General features: G+C 43.6%; 1 protein-coding gene across 1 annotated transcript in view; it reads left to right on the forward strand.

Annotated features, from left to right (window-relative positions):
* Positions 1 to 2,399: 2,399 nt before the first annotated feature.
* The window catches only part of LOC116787122 (golgin subfamily B member 1-like), a 34,045-nt gene continuing 12,419 nt past the window's right edge, over positions 2,400 to 24,025 (forward strand). The window contains 13 exon segments of the mRNA XM_032688441.1: positions 2,400 to 2,521; positions 4,591 to 4,687; positions 5,300 to 5,452; positions 5,773 to 5,925; positions 9,077 to 9,229; positions 10,162 to 10,284; positions 10,714 to 10,827; positions 12,427 to 12,838; positions 13,478 to 13,569; positions 13,880 to 13,976; positions 16,421 to 16,494; positions 18,539 to 20,437; positions 20,439 to 23,578. Of these exon segments, the coding sequence (XP_032544332.1) occupies positions 4,598 to 4,687; positions 5,300 to 5,452; positions 5,773 to 5,925; positions 9,077 to 9,229; positions 10,162 to 10,284; positions 10,714 to 10,827; positions 12,427 to 12,838; positions 13,478 to 13,569; positions 13,880 to 13,976; positions 16,421 to 16,494; positions 18,539 to 20,437; positions 20,439 to 23,578 (6,500 nt within the window). The 5' untranslated portion in view covers positions 2,400 to 2,521; positions 4,591 to 4,597.

Here is a 24,025-nt window from a genome sequence, read left to right on the forward strand (position 1 = left end):
TGTTTGGGGCAGGACGAGAAATGTATTTCAGAGGAAAGGAGCCTCTTCCAGATCACTGCTGGTAGTCCCAGCGTTCAAAATAAAGTTGCCCCAGGGAAAGTTCATTAGTCATAGGAATGGTGAGGAAAGGGTTGTTTTCAATTACAGCCAGAATACAGAGGATCCTGGCTCACATCTTGAGCGTAGTGGGGGTCCCTGTGCACTGCTGTTCACTGCAGGGATGGGAATCCACACCCCAGTGAGAGCCTGGGAGAGCCCCAGTCTTGTCTCTGAGAGCTGCACTGTTTGCTTTATTGGGGTGAGGCAGTGGAACTCTGACTAACCTCTGTCTTTCTGTGTTTGTCTACTTGTGTTTGTGGGGAAACTGGCCAGCATTATATAACACCAGGATATTCCTGCCACAAGTCCTTGAGGCTAATTCATAGGACAGCCACTACCCTGTGTGCAGACTATTGGCTTTGGGTCAGAATTTAAAGCTGTGTTATGCTTGTTCCTGGATTTGTTCTTAGGAAGGGTTTGAAGAAGGCTGAGCCAAGCTCTTTACAGTGGTGTGTGGTGTCAGGATGAGAGAGCATGAGCTGAGACACAGGATGTTCCCCGATTGGCAGGAGATGCTTTTTCACTGTGTGGGTCACTGAGCTCTGGCACAGGTTGTCCAGGGAGCCTCTGTTGTGGAGCCTTTGTCCTTGGAGATATTCAGAAGCTGCCAGCACAATGGTCCTGGGCAGCTGGCTCTGGGCAGCCCCTTTGAGCAGGGAGCTTGGACCAGATGACCTCCTAACTTCACCCATTCTGGGGTTCTGTGATAAGATCCTCCATGAACCTTTTATTTGTTGTCCTTCACTGAATTTTCTCCAACAGGTTCCCCCCTCTTTTGTTCTGGGGGGCCCAGGACTGCACACAGTACTCCAGACATGGCCTCACCAGTGCTCAGGAGAGAGGAAGGACCTGGTTCCTCCTGATATGCAGCCCAGGCTGCTGCTGGCCTTTGCCATGAGGGTGCGCTGATGGCTTGGGGTCAGTTGCCCTTCTCTGCAGAGTTGCTTTCCAGGGATGTTTCTGAGGGATCCAGAGCAGTGGCCCATGTATGCCCATGTTTTCCCTGTTTGCTATAAACAGCAAACCTGTTGCTGTTCATGGAACTGTAGAATCAATTTTTGTTCCCCATTCACATTCCTTGTCATATTCAGCTGAGCTGAGAATATAATTTAAAAATGAGTTCAAAAGACATGAATCTCTAAGACTTGAGTTCAGGTTATTAAAGTCCAGGTCTGTGCAAATAGCTGCAGGCAGGCCTCAGTTCCTCTGTTTGCATTTTGAGGAGGCCATCTGTGAGCCAGACCCAGCAAGGCTTATTAGCTTGAGTGCAATATCAGGTTAATGCAGCCAACCTGGACAAAGGCCAAGGAGTATTTTCTCAACATATCCAGGTGTGCATGCTTGAAATTGTGATGCCTGCAGCATGTGAGCAGGTGCTGAGCCCCATCCCTATTCCTGGTTACAGTGGATGTTTGCAGATGCCTAGATTCTGTTTTTCTTTTCCATATTTTTGATATCACTTCTAATCATTCATCAAGTGGTTCTCTCAGTCCCAACTGCATATTGTTAATTGTAACTTTAGAAGCTGTGGCCTAATACGCAGTTGGAAGATCAAATCCATCCTATTCAGATGTGAGTGAGAGTCAGAAAGAGGCATTTTTGCATTTGGGTGGTTGTTTTCTAAAATACACCACGGCCAAGACAGCAGGTTCAGTTCCTTGTTGGGGCATCGTGGGAGTGGTGGTTTACAAAACTGTAAATACTTTATTATTCTTATAATGAACCAGACATTCCAGGTCTCTAAATGAATCTCTGGTATTACCAGCTTGGTGAGCAGTTGATGTTGACAGAAGAAATCTCCCTGGCAGGAACTGTAAAGATGTATTATTCTGGAATTCCATGCCCTCAGTCTTGCCCAGGGCCGGCTGAGAAGTGAGCAAAGCACCAGTACTTGTTTCACTGGCTGTTGTGTTGGTGCAAAATATGGACAATCCTGGTGTTCTGACTGTGCTTCTGGAGGAGTTGCATCCCCTAGAGCTCTTTGCAGGAGTCTATCTGAGCTTGGTTTCTTGCTGCACATCTTTTTGCTTCACTAACTGCTGCTTGAGCATTTCATTCCATCAGCTAAAGAGACACAGCTCATACCATTCAGTGTGAGAAACCAGGACATGTCTCTGCAAGAACAGGAGAAATCCAGGTTCCCAAACAGAGCAGACTTTTCACTTTTTGTGCCTGTTGCAAGTGACCAACTGTAACAATCCTGGAGTGTACTGTGTAGGGTGAAGGATGGGCTTATTTCTTTACTACTGGATAATTTATTTCCCTTTTTTTTTGTTCTTTTTCTCTTCTCTCTCCATGCAAACTGTCAGTATCCAAGAGATAAAAAAGAATGGCATGAAGGACCTGTGTGTGACTGCTCTGGTTTGGATACCTCCTTACTACTGAGTCAGCAGAGCTGTGAGCTCCTGGGAGCCTAAAGCAGGTTGGTGTTGTCATAGGTGTTCACATGTCCTTTTGTGCTGTTGATGCTCTTATGTGCATTGTGGCATTTTCTACTTCTGCTAAATCAGGTGGTTAGAAGGTGTGACTGCTATGGAAAAGTAATGCTCTGCTCCTCTCCACTGTCAATATTTCCCACTTTTAAGTTGCAACCTGAGATAAAGATTTGCTTACTGAGGCAGAGGGGGTCAGGAACGTGCAGATCAGTGTAGCCAGCTTCGGAGGCCACCTTCCAGTGAGGCACAGACATCTTGTCATATTAAAAGATTCCGTTTGATGGAGGTAATTGTAGTAATGTAAACGTGATCTTATGGCTAATGTGAGCTTGCCTGGCATCAGCTTGCACTACTGGAGCTTCTGTATTTGTGCAAATGATTTTGCCATTTACAGGCATGAACAGAATCTGTAGTCTTTCTGTTAAGACATCTCAAGTGTCACATGTGACCTTTCTTCACAGAACACTAGAATGATGATTCTGTGATTCTTAAGGGACTTTGGGAGTTCAGTTGGTCAAATCCTTTGCTCTTAGCATGTCTGACGTCAGTCAGGTTGGGTTGCTATGAGTCTAATCCAGTATTTTTAACATCTTCCCTGTGCATTTTTTTCCTGATTGAAGTTGCTTATGCTGCAGCTTGTGTCCTCTGCCTCATGTCCCTCTGCTGTGGGCCTTGTAAGAAGTGTATGGCACTGTCTTTAGGTACCTCAGAGGTGGCTGTGGGGAAGGAGCAGCTGTATCCACTCCTCATCTGCCATTCTCAGGGCTGAGCAAGCCCAACATTCTGAGACTCCCTATGCCCAGTAACCCAACTCCCAGTCATACTGGGGGCTTTCTGCTGTCCTTGATTCAGTTTGTCCCTCTCATTTTTGTGTATCAGGGAGCTTGAAAGTGAGCCCTGTGTTTGAAATGTAGTCTTACAGGTGCTGAAAAGAAAGGAGTAGTTACTTTCCTGAGCCTGCTGCCTGCAGTCCTACCAATGCAGCTCAGGGCACAGCTGAGCTTTGCTGGGAGTGTGCTGCTGGCTCGTGCCCAGCTTGGCCACCAGCACCTCGAGCTTGTCTTCTGCAACACAGCTGTGCAGCCAGCTGCTCCACAGCCTGTACCACTCACATGCTTCTCCCATCCCAGGTGTAGGGCTCTGTATTTGCCTTTTCTGAACTTCACTGTGTTTCTATCCATCTGTTTCTCCAGCCTGTCAAGATCCTTCTGATTGGCAGGTCTATACTTTGGCTTATCAACTGCTCCTTAGAACTCGGTGAATTTACTGAGGTGGTTTGCATCCCACTGTCTTGGTTAATAATGGAGAATTTAATCTGTTGCTCTCCCCAAAATGACAAGTTATGTGTTGCTGGCTGGTACTGCTGCATATTTTTCATTCTTCACTTCCACTTGCTAGATCAGTTTGGCTCCTGAATTTCAAGGAAAGGAAAGAAGGTATGCTGAGCAGCAGCCAGGGAATGTATGCTCTCTCCAGACTCTTTCCCTGTGTCAAGGTCCTGTCCTGTCACATATGTGATGTGCAGAGGTCTCATCATCTCTCTAATGCAACACACTTGCATCTGCTTAGCAGACATCAGGGCTGAGTTCATCATTCCCACTACTTTTTAGCAGAAAGCTTCTTCTGGGTATTTATAGGCCACGTTTGGCCTGTAAAGAAGCGACTTCATTTAAGGATCACCCTTCTTTTGAGTAAAGGGGACAGATCATGGTTCTGTGTCATTGATAAGAAAGATCAAAATGAACTATAAGGATGACTTGACATCTGGTATAAAAATGTATTTTTCAATCATACATGTAGAGAGTTATGTATCCTTATGTATCCTGACACCAGCACATCCTCTTCTTTTATGTTCAGAGAGTCTGGCTGCTTTTGTTCATGGGATCATTTCTTTACTCCTGAGATTCCACTTTGGCTTTTATCTCTTGGCAATGGAGACATATTCCCTGCAAGCCTGGTCACTGCTGTAACATTAGAGACCAGCGTGGAGGGAGCTTATTCTTTTTAGCAATTTTGATTACCTGTAAGTGTATTCTGACTCTTGCTTTTGTTTTAGGCTGAAGATGCTGAGCCGTTTGTCAGGTTTAGCAAGTACTGTTTTACAAGAGCTGTCAGGGGAGGATGGAGATGCAGTTACTGAACCCTCCAGTGCTGTAAGTACAGTGTTATCTAAAGACTTTCAGTTTTAGCTGACAGTTTGGGGAGTGTGATTCATTAGACTGCAGTGAGAACTGCCTCCTGCTTCTTCCTTGCTGGCTAGACTGAGCTGTCATTTCCACTGCTTTTCCTGTATTCCTGAGCTCTGAAGTCAGCACTTTTGTGAGGCAGACCATAACCTCTTCAATTTCCACATCTCAAGGTGATCTAGAAAGCAAACTAGAATTATGGTGAAGAAAGATTTTGAAGAGTACTAGTGATTGTGTGTAGCAGAAAGGGGAGCTCTGCGTGACTGGGTGACAGTGGAAGGCCTTATGTCTATGCTCCCTTTGGTATTGAGACAGTGGACAGTGTGGGAGGGTGTCCTCGTTTCAGATCTGCTCCAAACTGTGGTGTTCAGCAAGGTACTCTTTGTTTTTGTGTATTGGTTCATGGTACCCTGAGCTTTCCTCCTGGTTTCACCTAACTGTATAGTCCTACGGGCTCCATGAAATGCCTGCAGGGACCAGAGTGCAGTGGTTAGGAGTGGAGCTGAAGGTATCATTTGGATGCTGTGCTGCAAACTGTTAATAGTTTTTTCCCTCAGAGCACTTATTTCACTGTTTCAGGTACAAGCTTTGGAGCCAGAAGCAGAAAACATGGAGGAGGCACCTGAGGAGCTGCTGGAGCGCCTGGCCCAAACAGAAAAGCTGGTTGTCCAGCTGAAGGATTTGATCCGAGAAAAGGATGCTCTGCTCCAGCAAAAAGAAACTGTACTCAAGGTATCATTTCCTCCTCTGGGGACCAAGAGTAAAATGCTGCTTCAGCTTTCTTTGCAAGCCAGTCTCTGGTTTCTTTTGAACTCTGTCCCCTGGGTGCTCTGTCCTTGAGAAGAAGTGCTGGGGTAGAAGCTACGATTTTGATCTGTGTGGTGTTTCAGAACAAATTTGTTTTGTGGATGTGTTTTAAATGGTGCTGTTACTGCAGAGGTAGGGCTGGATGGAGAATGACAGACTTACAGGTTGTGTAACTTCTCAAAGTGGTGCATCCTGGGTGACAGCAGGAGGCTGAGGTGCAGTCACTTTGTGTCCTTCTCTTACAGGAAGAGCGAGAGGCTGCGGATGCGAAGCTGATGAAACTTAAACTTCAGGCCAAAGCCAAACTGGCCACTCTGAACAAACGCATCGAGGAGCTGACAGGGAAGGGATCACCATTGCCTACACAGGCCTTAGTGGAAGAGCAGGAGCATCCCAAGGTCAGGAGAATAGGGCCACTTAAAAACTGGAGCTTCTACTGATAACCTGGCGCTGCTGATGTTTCAGGTCCCAGTGAGCCAGCAGGTCCTATCTGTCTTCTTAGCAAGATGTTCATGGTTCCAGCAGGGATGTCTGTGCCTATGCTGTAGGAAGCTGATCTGTCCAGCTTCCTTGTACTGCAGATGCCCTTGGAATGCTCAGTTTGATCTCCTTAAGGCCATGGGCCAGTTTCCCTTGCATAACTTTGGTAATCCATTGTAGCCAAGGTCTTTCCTGCAGGAATTGTGTGTCTGTCTGAGCTGTGAGTTCCAGTGTTACCTGTTATGTGAGTATAGCAAAGGAGTACAAGAACAAGGAGGTCTTTAAGACTAAAAGGCAATAACTTAAATATTAAAAAAAATACATATGAATATATTTTCCAGCCATGTAACTTCCTCAGCCACCACAAAGTTTGATGGTTGACAAGCCATGATTGTGTAACCCTAGATAAAAACTGAGGAGAACCGAGACATTAAAGAAGCTGTAAGCTACTAGCTAGAAGCTCCCACTGGAGCTGGTAATTTTTGAAAACTTAACTGTCTGCTGACCACATCGTTTTCTTTAAAAAGTTAGTAATATTAAGCAATGGAAATGGGATAGAAGTCCAAACAGAATGCAAGACATTAGATGATGTTCATTAAACAAGAGAAGATAAAGGTTATTTCAGACACTGAAAAAAAAATTAAAATATTATAGGAAACATTAAAAGGTGAGTCTGAGAGCTGCCAGGTGAGAGGTGACTACTAGTGGAGTGAAGATTGGTTCTCTGACTTGTGATGACTACTTTTGATTGAGAGCATCATAAAAATCATAGAAATGTGCTACTGTAATTCATTTCACAATGCCATCTTGAGAATCTTTCTTAATGCAAAGCACCATTTGGTTTTCACACATGAAGAATTGGAGGATCTTGAAGATTGTCATAATATAAAAATAAAGCAAAATTTAACAAGTACCCAGTCAAGCACTTGGGATGTCCTGCCACTGTATCCTGGGAGGCCACGAGCCACATTTCCTGGCTGCAGAGGCCAGTGGAGGCTGTTCAGCTGAGTCACTTGGCATTGCTCTCCTGCTGCTGAGGCTCTTTTTTAGCTTATCCGTGTGCACTGTGTGTGTTACAGCTGTGTGCTCCACGTTACTTTGTGCAGACTTGCTGTTGAGGACTGGTGAGTGTTCTTGCTTCAAAATTCAAATTTATCAGTTGAAGAACACGTTGTATGTTCTGCTCACTTGAAATCAGGAGAGAAATTCTGAGAGCAGCAAAAGACTTTCTGTTCTCCTGTGATGTTGACAGCTGCCCTTACGAGACATTCGAATATCTTGGTTATTTGGTCAGCTAGTGTCAGAGAGGAAACATTTCATTCTACAATTGTATGAGGGAGGTGAGCACCAAGGAAGTGGGAGAGCTGCTAAGTGAAAGGATAGTGTGGGTGAATGGATGAATGTAAATTAACCACTAAGAAAAATGGCCTTTTAATTAGAGGAATGAGGTCTTGAGACAGTCTCCATTGGACATGGTATGGGCAGAGCCTTATTTGGTTTTGAGTTAGAACATATTTTGAGTGAAATTATATTAGGGCAGTTACCTGCAATATTATGTATTTGACCCAGAAAGCATTTTCTAGATTCTTCTTGTAAGGTTAGAACCTACAGAGTCCTTTATTCACACTTATTTTCTCCAAGTAGATGCTGTCTTGAGTAATAGTGGTATTTCCTAGACAGATACCCTGTCATTGAAGATGAAAAATGTAGATTAGGTTTGCATGTTGTGCTGAAGCATAGAACATTAGCAAAGGTCTGGTTTTTTCCTGTCCATGGTATGGGCCCTATGGGAAGGCTGTATTTTAAATATCTAATTAGTACTATTACTTTTCTGGGCTTTTAGCAGAGTGCCTTATTTTGAGAAGAATGGAAATATCAGTTTGTATCATTCTATGAGATAGTATTTGTATACAGAACAACTGAGGTGCCTCTTAAACTTTAAAAGTGGGTAAAGATAAATTATGTTCAGATATAAGAAACTTATACATTTTGGAAAAACATCATCTTTGAAAGCTTGAGCTGTGGAAACTTTGTGGCTGTGCTACTCTCCTCAGTTGTGGCACCCTGTGTAGTGACCAGTGTGCAAGACTTTATAAGAAGCTTTTCCAAATTCGACCATAAAAGTCAATCCTGAAAGCTAATTACAGTAAGCAACTAATCCACTCATCTTGCCCCCTGGCAACTGCTCTGTCCCAGCATTATAAGTTATGTATATCCCTGGCTTCTTAGAGCTTCCTGCATTTCTGTTCTTTCTTTCTGTCCTGTTCTATTTCTAAACTTAAATACAATTAAAGCTTTCTTGTCTGTCTGTGTGTTCTACCTACTGCCAAAGACCATCTCTGTAGGTGAAGCATCTTCTGAGGAACAGTAACCTCTTACTTACTACACTGACTTATAAGTCCTTCTAAAAGTCTTCATAAATTTTTCAGAATGGCTTTAGGACAGAAATACTGTGTAGAACCCCTGTGTTATTGGACCCAATACCTGTCAGAAGGAAAAGGAAAGAGATGCATTTTGTATTTATTCAGTCTGAAATACCCAACACTGAGTGCAGAAACTGGGAGTGCTGAGATGAGAATGTAGAGGGTGTTTGTCCTGCTCAGACCTGCCCTCCCACAGGTGTGAAGCACAGCTGTGGGTTCAGGAACCCCACTCAGGTGTGAAGCACAGCTGTGGGTTCAGGGACCCCACTCAGGTGTGAAGCACAGCTGTGGTGTCCTAAAGTGTTTAGTGTTTGTCCCTTTGTCACATGGAGAATATTCTTCTATATCGAATTAAAAAATGTTTTTATTTCTGGTATTAAAGAAATCTGTGAAGGTAAAAAGCCCCACAAATCAAGGTGGTCATACTGTAAATTATATATTAGCATAGGGCAACTTCATTTAAAGAAACAAAGGAAATGTAAAGTTAAGAAATGAAGCAATGTAGTAGAAATAAGCATCTGGTTAGCAGTCAAGAGTGCAGTAGCATTCTAGTTTGGTTTTTTTTTTTTTAATTTAACCAGTAATACTGACAAATTTACTTTCTTCTGTTTATCTTCTTCCCAATTCTTTCCTCTTGCAATGTCAGAATAATGAAAATACGAGTGAAAGGCACAGAGAGGAAGTGGAAGTACTGAAAGAGCAGCTCAGGGAGCGAGAGGAGACTGTTCAGGACCTGAAGGAACAGCTGGCTCTAGCCAAAATGAATCTGAAAGATGCTGAAATCAAGTATGCAACACAGGTACAGAAGTTTTTTCTATTCATCAGTCCGGGTGTTTCCCACCCCACCACTTACACTAGTATGATAGAACAGAACAGTGTTTACACAACTGGTCTTTAATTCCCTTACCCTCTATTTTTTCAGTTTTGTTCCTCCTCAAATCACCTAGGTCCATCAATTTCCATGCCTTTGGTTCCTCCTCTAAATATTCAACAAGTCTTTCCCAATCCCCAAGTGCTCTTCACCTGCCCCCCATAGTACATCCTCTACCCCCAGGCCAGAACCACCCTTGGTGCAAAAGGTGCTCCACAGGTAAGAGATGGGTTTCACCCTTGGACAGTGGGACTGATGGCTCTCTGAGGAGGGGAGAACAGTCCCTGCAAGGGCCTGGGCAGGTTGTCCCTTCCTCAGAGTTGGAAATTTGGTTCTTCCCTGCCTGCCCTTGCTGTTCTGTGATGGGCTTTGCAGTAACTGGGGAGCACTGCAGTGTTCTTCACCTGCCAGACTGTCCATCTGCTGTGGGTGTGCAGGGCAGCTGCTCATCACAGGCTGTAACACCTGCTGTGGTGTATTGTAGTTATTTATGGAAAGAGTTTTGGTAATACTCTAAATTGCAGGTTTAGCTTTTGAACTGTGAATTGGGCTGCATCCTACACAAGTAAAACCCCAGAAGTTTTATGAACTGTTAATTACATAGTAATCTTGTGTTTCATTGTTCTGCATCTTTGAAGATGAAATTCTATGCTTTTTGCTTGCTGGGATCTGAAACATTATCAGTTATTTTTTATACATATATTTGTACGATAAAGATACCATTTGATCAAGGTGCCACATAGGATTGTCAAGCTGAAAACTTTCACACACACAGTACACCAGTGCATGTTGAAAGCAAGCCTATGTGTCTGTCAGCCAACCTTGTTGGCTTGTTTTTATTTTATGGCTTATGTTTTCAGCTGAGCTCCCTGCAGGAGGTGATTCAGGAGAAGGAAGCTCTTCTGGAAGAGCAGATGCACCAGCATCAAGCTGAATTGCTCAAGATGGTGGCCCAGTCAGATCTGGAAGTAGAGATGCAACAGGTATATTTGATATAATAATCTTTTTATGGGAGGAGGAAGGAAAAGGAATTTTACCAGAAGACACCCTGAGAGAGCAGTTCACATTAAAGTAACTCAGAAGGGATGAGAAGAGACATGATTTGATTGTTTGGAGGTTTTTGGAATGCTAGTTTGGACTTCGAGTCCTAGCTTTGATCTGCTGGTTTACTATCAGTTGAAAAGAAAGAACAGTTTAAAAAAATGTATTAAATCATTGTGCTCCAGTTCCCTATTTGTGAAGCAATGGTGAGCTCTTCCTACTGCACCAGGGCTCCAGAATTGGTGTCTACAAAGATGAAGTGATTTAGGCTATTAAAGTAACTGTGTTATGAAACCCAGGTGTATGGATGAAACCAGGGATGTGTCTTGTGTGAGCCCCCCAGTTCTGGAACAGCCTTCTCTCTCTCCCAGAACCTGCACACACTCCAGAGGAAGCTCGAGGAGCAGGAAGCAGCTCTGCTGGGGCGGACTCAGGTGGTAGAACTGCTGCAGAAGGAGTTACACTCTGCTGAACAACAAAACCGGGTACCTGGTCATGCTTTTCATTGCTTTGCTCTCATGAGTGTGTGGTGGATGGTGCCTTTGTCAGCAGCTTGGAGGTTACCAGATTAGCTTGTTTCTGGTGCCAGGTTTCCATCCTGACATCAGCTGGGACCTCCCTCAGGTCAGGTGTTTAGAGCTTGCAGTTCTGTGTGCACAGCTTATCAGTGGGGTGCTGCAGCTGCCACCTCTAGTGACCCAGGTTCTGGGCAGGTGGATGGGGACTGCATCTATCCATACCCACCCTGCTCACTGGACTTTCAAAGCCACCAAATACACAAACCTTTGCCAAAGGCAGAAGTGCCAAACACAGTGCTGCTGTAGCCTCAGTGTTCCTGGACTGCAGTGTCTAGGCCAGATTAGAGCAGAAACAGATATTCTTCAGTAGGTCTTGCTGATCTGGTGACACAACTTCTGGAGTGGGATTGGCTCTCACTGTGTCATTTTAGAGCATGAAGAGGATGAGATCAAGTCTGCTCATGTACGAGCTCCTTGAGGTAGGGTTTAGTACACAGCCTCTTAAAAGGTTGGTTTGCAGGTAGAGGATGAGTGCCTTTTTCGTTTTTCCAACATCTGAACTTCTGAAAATTCTCTTTAGAAGAGACTTACACTGAATCAATCTCATGTTCCTAGGCTGCATGATCTCCAGCCAGTCTAGTGCTCGACCTCACTTGGATCATTTTTACACACTTAGGCCCCATGTATTTTCTTCCCCTTGTGTCCCAGCCAGGCACAGCAGTGGGTCCTCTTACCACCAGGAAGAGGTGAAGACCCTCAGTGAGCTGACTTGTACTCACCACTGATTGCACTGCTCAGCAGGGTGTTTCGTGGGGTGGTGGCATGGATATCTTCGTGACATTGGTTGTTGGGGTCCCCTGACTCCTCCTCACTGTTTTTGACTTCCCTCACACACATTCTGTGGCCAGAAGGAGGCCTGGTATACATACCAACTTGAGTCCATGCAGCTGAAGCTTCTCTTCCTACCAGGAAGTTAAGAGGAGCTCCTCAGCAGAGTTCTCTGGAAATGAGCTATGCTGACTGTCCACAGGTCCAGGATGAGGAAGTTTGACAAAACGAGTTTGGGCAAGTGTAAAGTCTGTTTCTGTTTCTTGCTCATCTTAAATCTCTGGTCAGTGTCAATCAGCCTTCTGAGATCTTTCTTAAAGCAGTGAGCACTGTGTGGAGCACTCAGTTTGTTACCTCCAGGTTCATACACACTTTTGTTCTGGTTTTTTAATTGTTGAGTTCTCCCTCTTTTGGGAAGCTTGCTTTCTTCTAAAAGAGAACTCATGGCCACTATTCTCTTGTTTCTTTCCTCTGAATTGCCCTCCACTAAATCAAGACTTCTCTTTTCTTTACCAAAATGACGAGGAGTTGTTCCTCCCAGCATTGCTTTCTTGCAATTTGCAAGTAGTAGGGCAGTTTCTTTCTAACAAATAGAGATTTCTGACATTTGTTTTCTCCTCTCTGCTACTCAGATATTTTAAAAGGATTCAATGGAAATCTTAAAATATAATTCAGGTACTGTGCTTTTTCAAGGTATTGAGCGAGGTGAGAGATAAATTAATTTGTGTCACTTTACAGACACTCCTAGATCAGTGCCAGAAGATGGAAGTGGATCTAAGCTCCGTGAGGAGTGTGCTAGATGTGGAGAGACAAGAGTCTCGTGATCTCAGGGAGAAGATGGAGCTGGAACTAGCTGAGAGGAAGCTGTCTTCCCATCGCTTGCAGGAGGAGGTGCAGCATCTCTCAGACCAGCTGCAGGAGGCAAGAAGAGCACAAGCTGAACTAGAGGCGAAGTGTAAAGATCTGGAGCAGGAACACAGGCTGGAGGTGGAAGAGAAAAAGCAGCAGATCAGTTGTCTCCTGGTGGCTGAGCAGGAGCTGCAGCGTGGTCGTGCTGCCCTCTTGGCTGAGAACGAGGGGCTGAAGCAGGACCTTGGCCGGCTCCTGGAGCTGTCTGCGGAACACGGAGCTGCAACACCCAGAGCACAGGGTGAGCAGGTTCTCAGAACCCTGAGCTTCATTGGGTTGCCTTCTCTTTGGCTTTGTTCTTACAGTTGCTCGTAGGAATGGCTTGGTATAACAGTTCCTAATTGCCCAGGGATATAGGACTGGTGGTGCTGTCCCAAACCACGGGGATCTGGTGCGGTCCCACCGTTCTGTCCTTGGCATCTGCAAGACGAGGAGCAGAAGAGCAGGGCAGCAAATATGGTGCCTTCCTTGGATACTGTCCCAGCCTCTTGTCTCTTGGGACTTATGGATTTCTTAAGCCAGATGTATTTTTTAGTTGATTATATTAACTTGTTGGATTTTTTCCACCAACTTATAGAAGTCCTTTTTAGATGTGCTACATTCTTCAGTCTGAATTTCTACTGAAATTTTAAGTAAAACAACCAAGAAAAGCAAACTCTCTACCATTTTCTCCACAGACCTGGATTAAAACTAATAACATTGATCTTGCTTCAAGCACTTATTTCAAAATGATTTTCTTCCAGCTGCTTTATGGCCTGAAACTGAAGCAGTGACTAAGAGATAAGGGATCTCATAAACTACTGTGCATGTGTGTAACTTGGATGTAGTTCAGCAAAAAAGATGAGAACACACCTTAACTCCCCTTTTTCCCCTCCATCAGATGAACTTGTACAGAAATCTGAAGAATTTGTCTGCTGTCAGAATGAGCTGAAATCCCAGTCACAAGTGCAAGTCTCTGAACTGAAGCAGCAGGTATGATATTTTCATATGATTCTCATGAAATTTTCCCATCTGTTGAGGAACTGAAACCAAATGAAATGTCTAGAACTCCTTTTTTTATCATGCATTGCTTGAGAAATGCTCTTCTTGGTTCTCTCAGCTGATGGACAGACATGTTATGACTGTGGAAGCCTAAGAAGAAGTAGGAGTTAATTTGAGTAATTTAAAAGTTGCCAATTGATTTTTTTCTTTCTTTTGAGTTTAACCAAAACATTGAAGACTAATGTGTTTTTATAAACTGTACTGAATTTTATCTTTCTCCACCCATCCTGTATTTTAACAGGATAAATCAACTTCACAGGAAAAAATAATAGATCAGGAAGATCAGAATGAGACTTCATTCCTACCCACAGAAAACTTGGAAAGACAGAAGACTGAAGGTCGTATGATTACCTTACCTATTTTAATATTCTTAAAATATTTAAAAATTATTCTAGAATTAGATTGTACAAAATAAGATACAGCTGAAGTAGTAGTTTCCCTCTTGTACAAAATGGTGACAGTCTGCAGGTGGTACTTCTAGGGGGGGTTATTTTTGATGGCTTTTGCTGAAATAGTAAAGGGCCCACACATATAAAAAAAGGGCCACATATAAAAAAACCTCAGACAATGAAATTGGTTTTGAGTGTCCGTGCATGTGGACTGGTAGCAGCAATATCACCACTCTGTCAGAATTATTCTATAAAGCAGTGGATTCCCTCAAGTGTTTCCTTTAGGGTCTGGTGCACTATGGCAGTAGACTGTCTTGATTCTTACAGAAATAGATTCCTTTTTTTCTGTCATTCAAAGCTAGAACCTCTTTATAAGAATCCTGGTGGACAATAATCACCAATAACCCGGATTTCTGCAGTTCTGCAACATCTTCTTTCTCTCTTTTTGTTCCATAATCTCAGAGATGCAGGACTTCAATGGACTTCAAGACATCATTTAGAATCATGGAATGGTTTGGGTTGGAAGGAACTCATAAAGATCACCCCTCCTGTGCTGGGCAGGGACATCCTGCACTGGGTCAGGGTGCTCAGAGCCCCATCCAACTTGACCTTGAACATGTCCATTGATGGGGCAACTGTCAGCTTCTCTGAGCAACCCAAAGAGAAGCAGGCCCTCTTGAAAGGCTGCAGTAAGGCCTCCCTGGAGCCTTCTCCATGCTGAACAACCCCAGTTCTCTCAGCCTTTCTTCATGGGAGATATGTTCCAGCCCTCTGATCATTTTTGTGGCTTTCTCTGGACTCACCCCAACAGATCCACGTCTGTCTTGTGCTGGGGGACCCCAGATCTGGGCATAGCTCTGGGTGGGGTCTCACAAGAGCAAAAAGGAGGGTGAGAATCGTCTCCCTCGACCTGCTGCCCACACCTCTTTTGGTGCAGCCCAGGGTGTGGTTGGCTTTCTGGGCTGCAGGCAGACATTGCCAGCTCCTGTCCAGTTTCTAGCTCACCAGTATCCCCAGGTCCTTCTCTGCAGCCTGCTCTCAATCCATTCACCCCACAGTCTGGGCTGGTCCTGGGCATTGCCCCAGCCCTTGCACTTGGCCTCATTAAGCCTTGCCCTGCACAAGGGCAGCGTGGCCCTGCTCCTCAGGCTTCTTTGGCTCCCTGTGGGTGTCATCCTGTCCCCATGGCGAGTGAACTGTCCCACTCAGCTCAGGGTCACCCAGTGTGCCGGGGGTGCCCTCCACCCCTGTCTGTGTCACTGCCTGAGGCTCTAAACAGTGCTGGCCCCAGTAGTGACCTTTGCAGGACACCACTTGCTGCTGGTTTCCTTGTGGCCACTGAGCACACGACACAGAAAGCCAGCTTTTAATCTGATGCCATGCCCTGAGTTATGATTGAGTATATCCAAAATGCACCTGGAAAACTTTCATCAGCTTTCTTAAAAAGCAGCTCCTTCCTCTGCTGAAAGGCATTCCACCTGAAAAATGCAGTGACTCAGAACGTCGTCGTCGTGTTGCTTAAAACATCTTTCCCAATGCATCTTTAGCTGCATATTTACTTCAAAACAAGGTTTTTTTGTTGTAATTGTTTTCAGTGGGTGTGCTGAACACTTTGTTACTGACATTTTTTTCTGATTTTAAACATGGGGAGATGTAATTCCTTTAAAAACCCCCACTAAAATATTAATGAAACATATAAAAAGTCATCATCTTTCAAGCCTGCTCTGTAGGTTATCAATACTTTATTACTCTCTTCATCTTGTGACAACTTTTTGTTAGTCTTATTTAAAGTGGGATGCCTAAAACTGCTCACAGTATTCCATTCCTAACTTGAATGGAATGAAATAAGGATTTATATTTATATTATAATAAGGAATTATAGTAACCTTATATTTTGCAATTTCTGTTAATTTTCAAGCAGACCTCAACAAATGCTTTCAAATAACTGTCGTTTGAAATTTAAAGGTTCTTGAAATCCTTGTGCAGTCTTTTAATTTCCATGAGTTTAGCAGTGCACCATACCAGAATATCTGTCACTCTCTTTACATCCATATGGATTCTTTGAACTTGTCTTGAGGCAGCTCTTTGAGTGACTGAAGGTCTCCCTTCCTGCTACATAGGACAACATTGGGTTTATCTTTTTCTACTCTGTCTGTGTGACAACAATTGTTCTTTTCTAAAAGATGTTTAAAACAGGATGCTGTTTGGGTGGTTTGCCTCTAAAAAGAACCAAACACATTATCCAATGACAGTGTTTTATATATCCACTGCATAAGTGTGTACTAACAGCCACATGTCCTTTCTCTAAAGCTCCTGGAAGAATATCCTGTCATCATTAATATCATTAAGCAGTCTTAATTTTCAAAGAAATGTCTTGTGTTTGAATGTTTCAGAAATACCACATTTCCATCTTGTTCTCCGGGAGCCTCAGCAGGAAGCTGTGATCATCACAGAAGATGCAAAACAGGTAAGGATTAAGCAGCTGAAATAAGCTAAAACTAAAATAGGTCAAGGACTGGCCTTAAAAACAGCTAAGCTGTGATGGCCTTTTTTTATCAATCCTCTTTGGAAAGTTATTATTAACTGGATTAATGGTGGAAGGCAGATATAGGTTCCAAATACTGCTTGCACTGTGTTTGTGTCAGACTGTTTCCCTTTGCTGGCTGCGTGGAATTCTTGTCCTTCACCCACCCAATCCATATTTGTGCTATTTTCTACCTCTTGTGAGTTACTTCTTCAGCAAAACCATAGGCTAAACTGAGACAGGTCTCTGGAAACACAATTCCAAAGGCCTTGCCCACTCCCACTGCCCTGATGGGCATCTGGCAGAGTGACTGGAAGTAGCTGTGTGCTCGTGGAGTGGGAGCCAGGCTGATACTGTCCTCATCTTCTCCCGCTGTGGACAGCTGCAGGAACAGCTGGAGACAGAGCTGCAGTCAGGCTGTTGTTTAGAAAAGCACAGGGACCTGCTGCTTGACTTCAATTCAGCCAGGGGAGGGAGTGACAACCTCTGTGTCACTGTGCTGGGAAATGGGTTGTCAGCTGAGAGCAAGGTCTGGGCTCTGTGCAGCCAGCTCTGCTTGCAAAGGCAAAGTGCTCCAGAACTGGGGGCTGGAGATCCTGTGACTGTTAGTGCCCTGTAGTTACAGCAGATGTTAGTTCTGAGCACTTAATTTTGTTTTCAGTCTTTCCATTGTTGGACTGGGGGTTTTTTACTTCCATTTTTTGGGGGTGGAAGGGAGTAGGGTTTTTTTTTTTCAGAGATCCTTTACTTAGTTCTGACTCATTTCTTTGTTCTTTAGTTCAGACCTTTTCCCACAGAAGTGGCAGTAATGGTGCCTGTTGTTTGCTGTGGTGAAATATTGTGAATTTTTTGTGTAATTTATAAATGGACTTTTCATAATGAAGAAATTAGTTGACAAGGTCTTAGTTCTTGTATAGCTATCAGTAGCAAATTAACCAAATTCCTGGGCTTTATTAACATCTTTGGGCAAAAAGAGAGTCCATGTGTATGAAATAGCAAAATCTCCTCTCCCCTTCCAGCCTGTCAAGTTCTGATCCATTTGGCACAGAAGTGTGGAGTGGTTGGTTTGTCTGTGTGGTGGAGCCTGGTGTAATTGTCTTGGGAAGACTCCTGGTTCTTTATCTGCTGAAGCAATGAGGCAAACACTGACAGACACATGAAAACTTTAATTTAGTTTAAAAGCCCCAAAGAGTTGATTTTTTTTTTTTTTAACATCCTGCAACCTAAAGGGGTTGTTGCATCACTGCAGCAGACTTTAAGAGCTGCTCTCCTTTGGTGGTTTCCCTCCAGACTGCTGAACAGCCTTTACAACATGGTGTGTTGCCTTATTGGTGGGCTGCTAACCCACACTTTCTGGGGAGGATTTGTGACTGCTTTTCTTTTGTAATCTGTTTTTGGGGATGGGAGGAAACCTTAAAATAATTATTTGGAAAAAGCCAAGCACTTTGTTCGAGTTGCTTTGTCTAGTGCTTTCACTTTGGACATGAACACAGATTGGAATATGGGCTTCTATCCTGATTATTTGCTGTGATAAATGGACAGATAGAATAGGGGACAAAACCTCTTTTTCAAAGACTATGGATAGGATGCCAGGAAAATGTGGCTGGATAAGTACACTAGAGGGCTTGTGAGAATCACAGGAGAACTTAAACCCTTCAGAGTCATACTGTCTTGGAATCAAGAAAGAAAGGGAAAAAAGGGAATAGGAAGTTGCCCTTATGGTCTGATCCTAAAGCCAGAATCTTTCATGCTGCAACTTCAGAAACTGAAATGAGCAGAAGTGACCTGGGGAGTCACAGAATCACAGAATAGTTGGGATTGGAAGGGACCTCTGGACATCATCTAGTCCACCCCTCTGCCCCCTGTTATTGGAGAAACCAGTCAAGAGAGGGCATCCTTAAGCTACAAAATGTGGAATGCAGATACTTCCAAAAGTGACCCTTTCACAGGATTCAGAGGAAAATTGATACCTGCTATTTTCTTTCAGGCAAGAACAGAGAGCTTTCCTAACGGAAGCAAGCAGCTCACTGAGGAAAGTTGTTCACCTGGAATTCTAGAATATATTGCTGCAGAGAAACAGAAAGAACTGTCAGTTTTGCTGCTGGAACTGAAAGAAGCCCAAGAAGAAATAAATTTTCTGAAAAGCCAGCTCAAGGGCCCCTCTGGCCAAATTTCTACAGGCAGCCAAAGAGGAGAAGATGCTAACCAGCTGGGAGAGAATTCCCAGATACAATGTCTGGAGAGGGAAGAGCAGAAGGCTTCAGATACACAGAATGAGTTGGGCAGTAGCTCATTACAGAGAGAAACAGAAATGCAGCAAATTGGCCTGTTTCAGGAAAACAGACTCAGTGTCCAAGAAGAGCCCCAGGGGAGTCCTGTCTCCTGCAGGGGTGAGGTAGAGGCAATGCAAGGAAACTCTACGGCAGATCCAGAGCCTGGAGCCTCTCAATCTCAAGAACTGATAACGTTACAAAACCAAATTACAGAACTGCAAATAATCCTTCAGAAATCAGAAGAATCCTTTAAGAAAGATCTAGGAGAAAAAAGTGCAGAAATAAATAGGCTAAACCAGTTGGCAGAGGAATACAGGAAAAAAATAGAGGATTCTGACACTACATTTTGTGTTTTGGCTGAAGAACGAGATCGACTCCTGTGTCAGGTGAAGGAACTTTCTACCGTAACAGAACTGAAAGAGCAAGTGAAGCAGCTTGAGGAAGATCTAGCTCTTTCAGAAAAGCAGAGACTGTCTGACAGTCAAAGCAGTCTTCTAAGAGAACAAATCCAGAGCCTTAAAAATGAATTTAAATCCAAGGATATAAAAATTGAAGCTTTGCAAAAAGACTTGGATGAAGCACAACTTCAGCTTTCTGAGCAGGACACACAACTAAAGGATCTGAGAAGCCAGATCGAGATGAAGGAACGTGAAGTACTTAATCTAGAACAACTTTTGAGGAAGAATACAGCAGAGATGGAAGAGCTCTCCCACGAGTTAGCCTCAAAGGGGCAGGAAGCAGCAAGCCTAGAACAGCTTGTTGCTGAGCACACCAGGTCTATAGAGCGCCTGCAACAAGCCTTGCTGGAGAAGGACCAACAGATGACGGAGCTCAGTGTCAGCATGTCTGAGAAAATGGTCCTGCTGAATGAAGAGAAATTTTCTCTAGGAAATGAGCTGAAGAATCTTAAAGAGCAGACAAGTCTGTTATTAAAAGCCCAGGAAGAAAAAGACCAACATACAGGAGCAAAAGATACATGTCTGAAATGTGGGGCATCTGAGCAGCAGAATGAGACAGAAGCAGCGAGTAAAGAAAGTGAAGAATTAGTAAATCAAGTTGAACTTCTAAGAAAAGAAAACGAGCAGGTAAAGCGGAAACTGCAAGCAGCACTTGTGAACAGAAAGGAGCTTCTGAAGAAGGTCAGCACTTTGGAGAGTGAATTAGCACAACGGAGCAGAGAACGAGAATCAGAAACCTCAGTGGCTCAGGCAGCTGCGGGGGAAGAAAATATGAGAAGCACGATCAGCAGAGAAGTGAGTCTTGAAAAGCAGCCCAGTGAGGAGTATCTGATTCAACTGCTTTCTGAAAAGGAATCAGAGTTGCAGAGCATCCGGAAGGACCTGCAGGATAAAGAAACTACAGAAGCACAACTGCAGGCAGTGATTGAGGAAATGAGACAAAGCTTGCAAGGCAAGGCAAACATTGTTTCAATTAAAAATGAAATCATGGAGCATCAGACAATTGCTGACAGAGTAACTGAAACCAATGAAAGCCCAGAAGATTATGAAGAAAATGAAAAACAGAGCTCAGCAGCTACAAATCCAGAAGAAAACCAAAAGTCTGCCCTGAAAGAAAGGATTTCAGTTCTTGAACAAGAAAAAGAACAACTCCAAAAAAAAGCTTCAGGAAGCCCTGGCATCTCGCAAAGACACTATAAAAAAGGCTCAAGAAAAAGACAGGCATCACAGAGAACAGCTGAAACAGCAGAAAGATGATTACAACATCCTTCAAGAACAATTTGATCAACAAAGCAAAGAGAAGGAGAGCATCCAAACTCTGCTCAGACAACTCCAAGAACAGAAAGGATCAGCAGAGGGTGTTCTTGGGAATCAAGGTGGATTGGATTCTTCATGCGTGGAAGCAAAAAATACAACAAATAGCGAGCTTGTACAAGTTGCAGATGTTTCTGGGGAAGAGTTTAAAAACCACCTTGAAAAATTGCAGATGGAGAAAGAGGAATTGGAATGTAACGTCAGCCATATGCAAAATGAACTTGCTTGCAAGTCAGAATTAGTATTTGATTTGCACCAGCACATAGCACAATTGTTTCTGGAGATAGAAGGGCTGAAGAGAACCTCTGACCAAGCTGAGGCTAAGGCAGCAAGTCTTCAGATGGAACTGGAGGAGAGTGAAGCAAAAATTTCCACAGAGGCCAGTCTGGAAAACTTGAAAGCTCTTGTGCACCAGAAGGATAAAGAAATGGAATTTCTTAACTTGCAGTTAAAGGAGAAAAGCAAAGCTCTCAGTAATGTGCAGGCGCAGCTGCTGGAAAAAGAGGATTCGGTCAAAAGCCTGTGTAGTCAGTTGGAAGCTCAGGCTCAGGTGCATGAGGAACAGAGCAAGCGACTGCAAACTGAGTTGCTGGAAATTCAGGAGAAGCAAGGGGACAATGAAGAAGCAGCTAAACAGAAGAATCAAATGCAGAGAAAGCTTCAAGCTGCACTTATCTCTAGAAAAGAGGCACTAAAGGAGACCAAATCTCTAAAAGAGGAGCTGGCTAATGCTAAAACTACTATTGACAATCTTTCTGTCAAGCTGATAAATATGGAAAGCCAAATATGTGGCCATGTTAAAGAAACAGATAGTTTAACAGAAAAGTTAGCGTGCCTCACTGAAGAGAGAGAAAAACTTATTGCAGAAGTTGATAAAGTACTTATAGAAAATCAGAATCTTGATGGATGCTGTAAAAACCTAAGACTTACTCTGGATAGAGTTGTTCTAGAGAAGGAGAAGCTGGAGAAGGAGATGGAATCACTGAAATGCTCTCAAGCCACTGAGAGTTCTGAGTGGCAGGAGAAATACAAGGAGCTTCAGGGAGAATATGAAACTCTGCTACAGTCCTATGAGAACGTGAGTAACGAGGCTGAGCGGATTCAGCGTGTGTTGGAAACTGTCAGGCAGGAAAAGCAGGAAATTTTCATTAAGCTGAAAAGTGCTGAAGCAAAAAAAGAGGAAACAGAGAAGCAGCTACAGGAAGCTGGACAGGAAATGGATGGAATGAAGGAGAAAATGAGGAAATTTGCAAAATCAAAGCAACAAAAGATCCTGGAACTAGAGGAGGAGAATGAGAAGCTTAGAGCAGAGATGCATTTTACAGGTGGGGAGCTACCCAGGACTGGAGAGGTCTTTACAAACACTGGCCTGAAAGAAGATCTGGAGTGCTGTAGGAGGGAATACCAGTCTCTTTCTACTCAACTTGAGACAGTAATGGCTGAAAAGGAGTCTCTTAATCAAGAGATCACAGACTTAAAGTGTCTTTTGCAGTTAACAGAATCTAAACTGAAGGAAAGCAGAGAACTTGTAGACAGGGATGTTGCTCAGAAGACAACAGGCGAAGAAACGAATGAGGCAGTTGCCACACCACCACCAATGGAAAGGTCTGAAAATCAAGTGGAAATAACTTTTAAAGCAGAGTCTCCTCCTGCAGAGCTGGGACAGGAGGCTTTTGAAGGTGGCAGCCCTTGTGAGGATCCTGGCACCTACAGACAGCAAATTGCTGAGCTCAGCCAGCGAATCGCAGAGCTGGAGGATAATAGAAGGGCTTCAGAGCAGCAGCTGGGTGACATCCACGTGTGTGTGGAGACTTTAGCAGGTGAGAAAAGAGCTTTAGAGCACCAGCTGGAAGAGAAAGTCTGTGAAGTGAATGCTCTGCAGGCTACAGTAGCAAAGATGGAGCAAATGGTCCAAAAAGCCACAGATGACCTTGTCAGGATGACAGAGCTGAAGGATGCGCTAGAGGCTGAGAAGGATGACTTGGAAGAAAGGCTCATGAATCAGCTGGCAGAACTTAATGGAAGTATTGGAAACTATCAGCAAGATGCAACAGACTTCCAGATCAAAAATGATCAACTGAAACATGAGCTTCAGAGTTTGCAGAGAATGGTACGTGAACTGGAGGAGGAGAAAAGTCTGATGGCAAAGGAGAAAAGCAAAGCAAGTTCAGAAAAGCAAAAGGAATTTGTAGAAAAGCTAAAATGCAATTGGAGAGGAGAGAGCAGCACACACGTAAAGGAGCTTCAAGAACTGCTGAAACAGAAACAACAGGAGATTAAGCAGCTGCAGAAGGACTGTATTAAAAGCCAGGAAAAGAACAGTAGTTTAGAAAGAACTGTTAAAGCTCTGGAATTTCTGCAGAGTGAGACTCAGAAAGAGGTAGAAGTAGCCAAAGAGACTTCGGCGAAAGCAGTTGAAGACACCAAGAAAGCGCAGGCAGAGCTTGCTCTCTGCAGAGTAGTGCTGGATGACACGCAGAGTGAGGCAGCAAGGGTTCTGGCAGAGAGTGTCAAAGTGAAAGAAGAATTGCAGGCAAACAAAGAGAATATTAAAATTCAAATGAAGAAAAAGGATGAGGACTTTGAGAGAAGGCTGGAACAGGAAAAAGGCAAACACTCAAAGGAAATCAAAAACATGGAAGAAAAGCTGGCAACTTTGCAGAGGGAGAAAGACCATGTGGAAACAGCTCTTGGTGATCTGCAAGACTCCTTGAAGACAAAGGATCAGGAAGCCAAAGAACTGGAAGGCAGTCTAAACAAAGCACTAGCCCAGCTTGCAGCCTTCACTAGGAGCATGTCTTCCCTTCAGGATGACAGGGATAGAGTGATAGATGAATCAAAAACATGGGAAAAGAAATTCACTGAAACTATTCAAAAGAAGGAGGAAGAAATACGTTCAAAAGAGGAAACTTGTGTTGTGCTAAAGGACCAGGTGAAGCAGATGACCATACGTGTGGAAGAGCTCCAGACTCATATATCCAGGTAAAGAAGCTGTGTCAGGGGAGGTTTAGGCTGGAGATCAGGAAAAGGTTACTGTGTATTTGTTGTCTGCACAAGGGGATTAGCACCCTAAAATATTCCTTCTTCTCATCATTGAGGTCTTAAATCTATTCTCTGTGACAAACACTCACCATCTGAGTACTGTCTAGAGTCTTTAATAATCTGAAATTTGAAAGAGTTCCTTTTGCGTGGAGTTGTTGCATTGAGAGGTCAAGAGAGCATTGAGATACATAATTCCAATTTAATCTCAAAATAAATTTTGAGAGATAGATGGAGCTATGGAAACATACCAAAATGTACATCTGTGAATTTCCAAAATTCAAAACCAAACCGTTCTTACATGAGTAAAATTGTTCTGTAAAGTTTATATGCTGTATCTTTGCATGCTGGAATATGAAATGGACATCAAAGGTATGAAAACAGCAATTT

This window comes from Chiroxiphia lanceolata, chromosome 5 (assembly GCF_009829145.1).
Source record: "Chiroxiphia lanceolata isolate bChiLan1 chromosome 5, bChiLan1.pri, whole genome shotgun sequence".
Lineage (NCBI taxonomy): Eukaryota > Metazoa > Chordata > Aves > Passeriformes > Pipridae > Chiroxiphia > Chiroxiphia lanceolata.